Genomic DNA, 9,138 nt, shown 5'->3' on the forward strand with positions numbered 1-9,138 from the left:
CGCGCGGCCCGCGGTTGTAAAGCGCGCGGCGGCAATTGGCGGCCAGCAGCAGAGTGGCGCAGCGGGAGCGTGCTGGGCCCATAACCCAGAGGTCGATGGATCGAAACCATCCTCTGCTAGCAGCAATTTTTCTTCCCACGCGAGCTTTGTTTTGCTCGTCAACATTTTTTTATTTGCTACGTTCACTTAAGGAATGCCCCGTGATGCTTTTCCAGGCTTGTCTCGCTCGGCGAGTCGGCAGCAGCGTGGGGGTTACCGGCGTCACGGGTGTCACCCCAACCCGCCCCCACCCCCGTCCCCGAGCGCCGCGCGCGCCCCCGGGAGCTGCGGGTGCGGCGTGGCCGGACCATTGCGCGCGTCCCCCTGCGTGTGTGTCCCCACCCGCGCGTGTCCCCCGAGCGCTGCCAGCGTCCCCAGCATCCCCCGAGTGGCATCTCCGGGGTCACCCCCGCTGCCGTGGGGCTGCCGGGACCCCACCGCGGGGCGCAACCTCCCACGGACGGGGGCGGCCAGAGGTGTCCGAGCCCCCCCCTCCGGGTCCCCCAGGGCTGCGCGAAGGCCCCGGGGCTGCGTGGGGACAGCGCGGGGCCCGCGGCTCGGGATGTCCCCTCCACCCCAATGATCCTCTCGGCTCTCAGCGCCCCACGCGTGACCCGGGTGGCGGCGGCCGCCGGGACCCAACGCACGGAGGGGACAAATCCCGGCACATCGCCCCCCGCCCCAAACCCCGTCGCACCGCCCCACGGGTGGGAATATCGGGAATATCCGCACCCGCCAGCGGGCGGCCCCATCCGCCGCCCGTCCCGGCTGGAATGCCGTGGGGGGAGCGGGCAGGAAGGAGTTAAGCTCGGTGTGGATGATAACGGCCCTTTGTGTCACCAGTGGGGGGGGCGAGCAAGGGCTCAGCCCCGCCGCGGGGGGGGGGGAAGCCACTCTCCGTCCGTGGGCGATGCTGGCGGTGCTGGCCCCGCTCCTGGCCCCGCTCCTGGCCCCGCTCCTGGCCCTGCTCCCGGGCGCGGTGACGGCCCCGGCCCCGCTGACCCTCGCCGTGGTGCTGCCCCAGCACAACCTCACCTACCCGTGGGCTTGGCCGCGCGTGGGACCCGCCGTGCGCTTGGCCGCGGCCGCCGTCAATTCCCGGCGGGATCTGCTGCCCGGCTTCACCCTGGGCTGGGTGTTCGGCGACAGCGAGGATCGCCACGGGGTCTGCTCGGAAATGGCCGCGCCGCTGGTGGCCGTGGACCTGCGGCTCGCCCATCACCCCGCCGCGTTTTTGGGGCCGGGGTGCGTCTACTCGGCGGCGCCGGTGGCCCGGTTCACCAGCCACTGGCAGCTGCCGCTGGTCACGGCGGGGGCCGAAGCCCACGGCTTCGACGACAAGAGCGAGGAGTTCGGCTTGACCACCCGCGCCGGCCCCAGCCACCGCAAACTGGGCGAGCTGGGCGTGCAGCTGCACCGGCGCTTCAACTGGACGCGGCGGGCGCTGCTGGTGTACTGGGACGAGCGGGTGGACGACCGGCCCTATTATTTCGCCGCCGAGGGCTTGTACGTGCAGCTGCCCGCCCTGCGCAACCTCACGGTCATGGACGTGGTGTTCCGCGACGGCGGCAACTTCTCCTTCATCATCCAGGAGATCAAGGCGAAGGGGCGCGGTGAGAGCCGGGGACAGCGGGGAGGGGGACGGGGAGTGCGCGGCCCCGCACGGGAATGCGCGGCCCCGCGCCGGTGCCAGGCTCGGTGTGCCAGGCTGGGTGTTCCGGGAGGGTGTTTCGCGGCCATACATGGCTGTGCACAACTTTACGGGGGTGTTCCTGGGTGTGCCCGGCTGCACGCGGACATTTCAGGGGTGTCCACAGGTGTCCGTGGCCGGACGCGGCTGTGCGCGACTTCCCGCGGGGGTTACGGGCTGTTTCACAGCTCTCCGGGGGTTTCTGTGGCCGGACGGGGCTGAGAACAGCTTTACGCGGGGGTTTCGCAGCTGTTCACAGCTGGACGTGGCTGTTCACAGGTGTCACAGCCGCGCACATCTGCACACAGCTGTGCGCGGCTGTACACGGCTGTCCACGGTTGTTCTTGGCTGTTCTCGGCTGTTCTCGGCTGTTCTCGGTTGTTCTCGGCTGTTCTCCGTTGGTTTTGGTTGTTCTCGGTTGTTCTCGGCTGTTCTTGGCTGTTCTCTGCTGTGCTCGGTTATTTTTGGGTGTTCCCGATTGTTCTCGGTTGTTTTTGGTTGTTTTTGGTTGTTTTTGGTTGTTCCCGGCTGTTCTCAGCAGCACACGCGCCTGTCACACCCGTACACGCGTGTCCCGCACACCCCCTCGCTGCCCCTGCCCCACCCCTGGACCCCCGGGGCCCCCGGGACCCCTCCCCACTCCGTGTCCCACCGGGGTCTCGGGGCGTTGTCACCTGTCCCGGTGTCCCGGGCTGCCTCTGTCCCCCTCCATGGAGCTGCTCCAGCCCCGGCCGGTCCCGGGAGCCCCGGGCCGGGCGGGGGCCAGGCGGCACCCCCGGGGTCACGGTGTCGCCGGGAATCCATCAGGGCCGCGGGGAGGAGGAAACGGAGTCGGGAAAACAGGAAACCTCGGCCTGGCGCCGAGGGCAGCGCCGGGCAGGGCACGGGGGGGGAACGGCAGCGGGGTCGGGACCCCCCGCCCCGGGGGCACCGTGACCCATTCCCGTCACGCAACGGCCGGGGACCCCCGGGCTGCGGGGCTGGGGTCTCCAGTGGTCTCCCAGCGGTGCTGGGGGGCTCGGGCCCACATCACACAATTACCGGGGACTCCCTGGCTGTGGGGCTGGGGTCTCTGGGCTGCCGGGGGCCGCGGCTCCAAGGGCCGTGTCCCCCCCAGTTGTGTACGTGTGCTGCGCCCCGGACACGCTGCGGGAGCTGATGCTGCAGGCGGAGAGCGAGGGGCTCACGGGCGGCGACTTCGCCTTTTTCTACATCGACACGCTGGGGGCCAGCCTGCAGGGCCAGCGCTTCCCCGAGCCCCGGCGGCCCTGGCTCCGCGGGGACCCGCACGACGCCCGCGCCCGCCGCGCCTTCCAGGTGAGCGGGGCGGGCACGGGGACACGGCCGGAGGGACACAGGTGGCACCGGGAGGGCAGGGACACCCCCAGGGGGACACAGGCACCCCCGGGAGGGTCTGCCCAGCCCCTCCAGCCCCTGTCCCCATCCCAGGCTGTCACCATCATCACCTACAAGGAGCCCGAGAACCCCGAGTACCGGCCCTTCCTGGAGCGGCTCAAGGAGGAGGCGCGGGACCACTTCAACTTCTCCATGAAGGACGGCTTGGTGGGAGCCGCGGGGATGGCGGGGGGCACCGGGGACAGCGGGAGCTGGGGACGAGGAGGACACCGGGTGGGGCTGGGGGATGCGGGATGGAGCTGGGGACAACGGGGACAAGGGGATACGGGGACACGGGATGGAGCTGGAGCTGCTGGGGGACGCGGGATGGATCCGGGGACAGGGAGCCCCAGCTGGGTCCTGTCCCCGAGCTGTCCCCGTGTCCCCAGATGAATTTCATCGCCGCCGCCTTCCACGACGCCGTCCTGCTCTACGCCCAGGCTCTCAACGAGACCCTGGAGCGCGGCGGCTCCGTCAGCGACGCCTCGGCCATCACCCGCCAGATGTGGAACCGCACCTTCTACGGTGAGGCCTGGCCCCGTCCCATCCCATGGATCCCACCCCACCCCATCCCACCCTGTCCCAGCCCCACTCCCAGGATGACGTTTTGGGATCGGAGCCCCCCATCGAGGTCCCCCCAGCCCCTCCCCCGCCCTCCCCAGGTGTCACCGGCTTCCTCAAGATCGACGAGCAGGGGGACCGGGAGAGCGACTACTCCCTGTGGGACATGGATCCCGAGCACGGGAACTTCCAGGTGAGCCCCGGGGCGGGGGCAGCCGGGCCCGGGGCGGGGTCCCGGGGCTCCCCCCCACCCATTCCTTGCCGCCCCACCCCAAAGATCGTGGCCAACTACAACGGCACCACCAAGAAGATCCAGATGGTTCCGGGCCGAGAGATCCACTGGCCGGGGAACGCGGTCCCGTCCGATGTCCCCCCCTGTGGCTTCGAGGGCACCGACCCCAAGTGCCGCAAAGGTGAGGGGTGGGGGGGGGAACCGCCAGACCCCCGCCCGGCCCCCCCCGGGCCCTGACCGCTCCCTCCTCTGCCCGGCAGCCTCGCTGTCCACGCTGGAGATCCTGTCCCTCGTGGTCAGCCTGATCCTCATGGCCATCACCGCCACCTCCTTCTTCATCTACAGGTGCGTGGGGACCCCCGGGCGGGGCGGGGCGGGCCGGGGGGGCGCGGCCGGGGTCTCACGGGCCCCCCCGGGCGCAGGAAGCTGCAGCTGGAGAAGGAGCTGGCGGCCGAGCTGTGGCGGGTGCGCTGGGAGGACGTGCAGATGAGCAGCCTGGAGAAACATCTGCGGAGCGCCGGCAGCAAACTCACGCTGTCCCTGGTGGGCACCGGGGGATCCGGGGGGATCCGGGGGGCACCGGGGGTCCAGAGTCACCCCCAGCCCCGCTCGGGGTGGCGGGACGGGAGGATCGGGGTGCCCGGGCTCACCCCACACCCCTCGCACAGAGGGGCTCCAACTACGGCTCGCTGATGACCACGGAGGGGCAGTTCCAGGTGTACGCCAAGACCGCCTATTACAAGGTACGGGGCCGGGGGGGACACCCACCCCCCGTGTCCCCACCCCCAGTGTCCCCAATGTCCCCACCCCCGTGTCCCCACCCCCCGTGTCCCCCCAGGGTAACCTGGTGGCCGTGAAGAACGTGAACCGCAAACGCATCGAGCTGACGCGCAAGGTCCTGTTCGAGCTGAAACACGTACGTGGTGCCCCCGGGGGTGTCCCCGGGCCGGGGGGGACACGGCGGGACCCCGGCCCACCCCGCCTACCCCGCTGTGCCCCCCCGGCAGATGCGGGACGTTCAAAACGAGCACCTGACCCGGTTCGTGGGCGCCTGCACCGACCCGCCCAACATCTGCATCCTGACCGAGTACTGCCCGCGCGGGAGCCTCCAGGTGCGGCCGGGACCCTCCGGGGGAACCGGGACCGTCCCGGGGCTGTGTGGGGACCGGAACCCCCGTCCCGGGGCCGCCCCTCACCCCCCCGTGTCCCCAGGACATCCTGGAGAACGAGAGCATCACGCTGGACTGGGTGTTCCGCTACTCCCTCACCAACGACATCGTCAAGGTAGCGGTGACGTTCCTGGGGCGTTCCGGGAACCCCCCGGAACCGCCCGGGAACCGCCCGGGAGCCCCCCGGGAGCCCCCCGGGATCCCCCCTGCCGTGGGTCCGGCCGTGTCCGAGCTGTCCGTGTCCCTGCAGGGGATGCAGTTCCTGCACAACGGGGTCATCGTCTCCCACGGGAACCTCAAGTCCTCCAACTGCGTGGTGGACTCGCGCTTCGTGCTGAAGATCACGGACTACGGGCTGGAGAGCTTCCGCACGGCCCCCGACGGCGACGACGCCCACGTGCTCTTCGCCAGTGAGACCCCCCCGCGCCCCCGGCTGTCCCCAAGTGTCCCCAAGTGTCCCCAAGTGTCCCCCCCGGGCTGACCCCGTCCCCGGTGCCGCAGAGAAGCTGTGGACGGCGCCGGAGCTGCTGCGCATGGAGGAGCCGCCGGCGCGGGGGACGCAGAAGGGCGACGTCTACAGCTTCGGCATCATCCTGCAGGAGATCGCCCTGCGCAGCGGCGTCTTCTACGTGGAGGGGATGGAGCTCAGCCCCAAAGGTCAGCGGGGACCGGCTGGGACGGGGCTGCAGCGGCTGCTGGGGGCTGCAGGGGTGGTTGGAACCATCGGTGGGTTCTTGGGCGTGTTGGTGGCTTCCTGGACCCTCTGATGGGTTCCTGGACCCTCTGATGGGTTCCTGGACCTGCTGATGGGTTCTTGGATCTGCTGATGGGTTTCTGGACCCACCAATGGGTTCCTGGACCCGCTGATGAGTCCCTGTGGGTGCTGCCCTCCCTGAGGGGTCCCCGTCCCCGCAGAGATCATCGAGCGGGTGAAGAGCGGGGAGCGGCCCAGCTTCCGGCCCTCGGCCAACGTCGGCTGTCACCTGGAGGAGCTGGGGCAGCTGATGCAGCACTGCTGGGCCGAAGACGTCCTGGAGCGCCCCGACTTCAACCAGATCAAGGTCCAGCTCCGCAAGTTCAACAGGTGCCACCACGGAGCCCGACCCGCGGGCCAGGGGCCACCCCCAGGAAGGGTCCCTGGGTCAGGGGTGGCCTCCAGGGAGGGTCCCTGGGTGGGTGGTGACCCCAAGGAAGGGTCTGTGGATGAGGGGTGACATCCAGAGAGGGTCCCCAGGAGAGAGGTGACCCCAGAGGAGCTCCCCAGGTGGGAGGTGACCCCCAAAAAGGGTCCCCGTGCAGGAGGTGACCCCGTTCCCGCAGGGAGAGCAGCACCAACATCCTGGACAACCTCCTGTCGCGCATGGAGCAATACGCCAACAACCTGGAGGAGCTGGTGGAGGAGCGCACGCAGGCGTACCTGGAGGAGAAGCGCAAGGCCGAGGCTCTGCTCTACCAGATCCTGCCCCAGTGAGCTCCGGGGGGGTCCCGGGGGGCGCCCGGGGGGCCGTGCCCACCCTGACCCCCCGCTCCCGTCCCCAGCTCGGTGGCGGAGCAGCTCAAGCGGGGGGAGACGGTGCAGGCGGAGGCGTTCGACAGCGTCACCATCTACTTCAGCGACATCGTGGGCTTCACGGCGCTGTCGGCGCAGAGCACGCCCATGCAGGTGGTGACGCTGCTCAACGACCTCTACACCTGCTTCGACGCCATCATCGACAACTTCGACGTCTACAAGGTGAGGGCGACGCGCGGCGGCGCTCGGGGACGGGGGACGGAGGCGTCCCCGGGGGAGTCACGGAATTCCAGGGTCGGGAAACGCCAGGAGCAGGGAGTCCCAGAATCCCAAAATTCCAGTTCCAGCTCCCTGGGATGCTGATATCCCAGAATCCCAAAATTCCAGTTCCAGCTCCCTGGGATGCTGATATCCCAGAATCCCAAAATTCCAGTTCCAGCTCCCTGGGATGCTGATATCCCAGAATCCCACCACCCCAAAATCCCAGAGTTACAGAATCCCAAACCCCCTGCACCGCAGAACCCCCACAGCCCGCAATCCCGGGATGGCTGAGGTAGGAAAAGCCCCCCAGGACCCCGGAGCCCGAGGTGTTCCCCATCCCCAGCTCGTGCCCAGGTGCCACCTCCAGGAGCTCCCGGGGCCGGGAGCCGCCCTTTCCCGGCGGGAATTCCGCTTTTCCCGCAGGTGGAGACCATCGGGGACGCCTACATGGTGGTGTCGGGGCTGCCGGTGCGCAACGGGAAGCTGCACGCGCCCGAGGTGGCCCGGATGGCGCTGGCCCTGCTGGACGCCGTGCGCTCCTTCCGCATCCGCCACCGGCCACAGCAGCAGCTGGAGCTGCGCATCGGCATCCACACGGGTCTGGGATTCTGTGGGAATGGGAATGGGAATGGGAACGGGAATGGGAATGGGAATGGGAATGGGAATGGGAATGGGAATGGGAACGGGAATGGGAATGGGAACGGGAATGGGAATGGGAATGGGAATGGGAATGGGAATGGGAATGGGAACGGGAATGGGAATGGGAATGGGAATGGGAACGGGAATGGGAATGGGAATGGGAACGGGAATGGGAATGGGAACGGGAATGGGAATGGGAACGGGAACGGGAACGGGAATGGGAACGGGAACGGGAACGGGAATGGGAACGGGAATGGGAATGGGAACGGGAATGGGAATGGGAATGGGAATGGGAACAGGAACGGGAATGGGAATGGGAACGGGAACGGGAACGGGAATGGGGGAAATGGGAATGGGATTGGGAATGGGGAATGGTGACACAGGGGTGACACAGGTGACACAGGTGACACAGAGGTGACACAGAGGTGACACAGGTGACACAGGTGACACAGGTGACACAGAGGTGACACAGGTGACACACAGGTGACACAGGTGACACAGGTGACACAGGTGACACAGAAGTGACACAGGTGACACAGGTGACACAGGGGTGACACAGGTGACACAGGGGTGACACAGGTGACACAGGTGACACAGGGGTGACACAGGTGACACAGGTGACACAGGTGACACAGGTGACACACAGGTGACACAGGTGACACAGGTGACACAGGTGACACAGGTGACACAGGCTGTCCCCGCAGGCCCGGTGTGCGCGGGGGTGGTGGGGCTGAAGATGCCGCGGTACTGCCTGTTCGGGGACACGGTGAACACGGCCTCGCGCATGGAGTCCAACGGCGAGGGTGAGCAGCGGGGGGCTCGGGGACACCGCGGGGACACCACAGGGACACCGCGGGGACACCCTGGGGACACCCTGGGGACACCGCGGGGTGCTGAGGGTCCCGAGCCCCCCTCCCTCCCTCCCTCCCCAGCCCTGAAGATTCACATCTCGGGGGTCACCAAGGCCGTGCTGGAGGAATTCGGCTGCTTCGAGCTGGAGCTGCGGGGGGACGTGGAGATGAAGGTGAGTCCTGACCCCCCAAAACTGCCGTGACACCCCCTAAAACTGCCCCAAACCCCCCCAGACTGCCCTGACACCCCCTAAAACTGCCCCAAACCCCCCCAGACTGCCCTGACACCCCCTAAAACTGCCCCAAACCCCCCCAGACTGCCCTGACACCCCCTAAAACTGCCCCAAACCCCCCCAAACTGCCCCAATACCCCCAGAACTGCCCTGACACCCACCAAAACTGCCCTGATACCCCCTAAAACTGCCCCAAACCCCCCCAAACTGCCCCGATATTCCCCCACCCCAATCCGTGGGGTAAAGCCCTTCTGCACCCCAAACCCCCCTGGGTACCCCAAACTCCCCGGGGCACCCCAAACCTCCTCCCCACACAGGGCAAGGGCAAGCTCAGGACCTACTGGCTGCTGGGGGAGCGCGGGGGCAGCACCCGGGGGTGACCCCTCCCCGCACCCCAAAAGCCGCACCCAGAGCCTGCGGGGCACCAGGACCGCGGAGCCCCCCCGGGCCGGGGCCCCCACAAATGATTCCCCCCCCACTCGGGCCGGCTCCGGAAGGGACCCCCGGGAGTACCGGGGGGGACACGAGAGCTGGGGAGGGGTCCGGGGGGCCGGGGGG

At 68.6% G+C, this 9,138-nt stretch overlaps 1 protein-coding gene and 1 non-coding gene across 2 annotated transcripts; both read left to right on the plus strand.

The window, feature by feature from the left end:
• Positions 1 to 47: 47 nt before the first annotated feature.
• On the plus strand, positions 48 to 119 carry TRNAM-CAU (transfer RNA methionine (anticodon CAU)). Its single transcript has one exon. It is a non-coding gene; the product is annotated as a tRNA-Met (tRNA).
• An 830-nt stretch (positions 120 to 949) lies between these two features.
• NPR1 (natriuretic peptide receptor 1) lies at positions 950 to 9,079 on the plus strand. The gene is made up of 21 exons (XM_014262170.2): positions 950 to 1,652; positions 2,847 to 3,046; positions 3,179 to 3,292; positions 3,514 to 3,649; positions 3,787 to 3,878; positions 3,963 to 4,098; positions 4,178 to 4,262; positions 4,340 to 4,460; positions 4,586 to 4,660; positions 4,756 to 4,833; positions 4,925 to 5,029; positions 5,130 to 5,201; positions 5,337 to 5,496; positions 5,588 to 5,743; positions 6,002 to 6,170; positions 6,407 to 6,553; positions 6,626 to 6,818; positions 7,281 to 7,455; positions 8,201 to 8,299; positions 8,429 to 8,520; positions 8,898 to 9,079. The coding sequence occupies exons 1-21, from the start codon at positions 950 to 952 to the stop codon at positions 8,958 to 8,960; spliced, it is 3,171 nt and encodes a 1,056-aa protein (XP_014117645.2). The 3' UTR covers positions 8,961 to 9,079.
• Positions 9,080 to 9,138: the final 59 nt, after the last annotated feature.

This window comes from Pseudopodoces humilis, chromosome 31 (genome assembly GCF_049639895.1).
Source record: "Pseudopodoces humilis isolate 2021_Gansu_Grassland_sample_001 chromosome 31, ASM4963989v1, whole genome shotgun sequence".
In the NCBI taxonomy this organism is placed as follows: Eukaryota; Metazoa; Chordata; class Aves; order Passeriformes; family Paridae; genus Pseudopodoces; species Pseudopodoces humilis.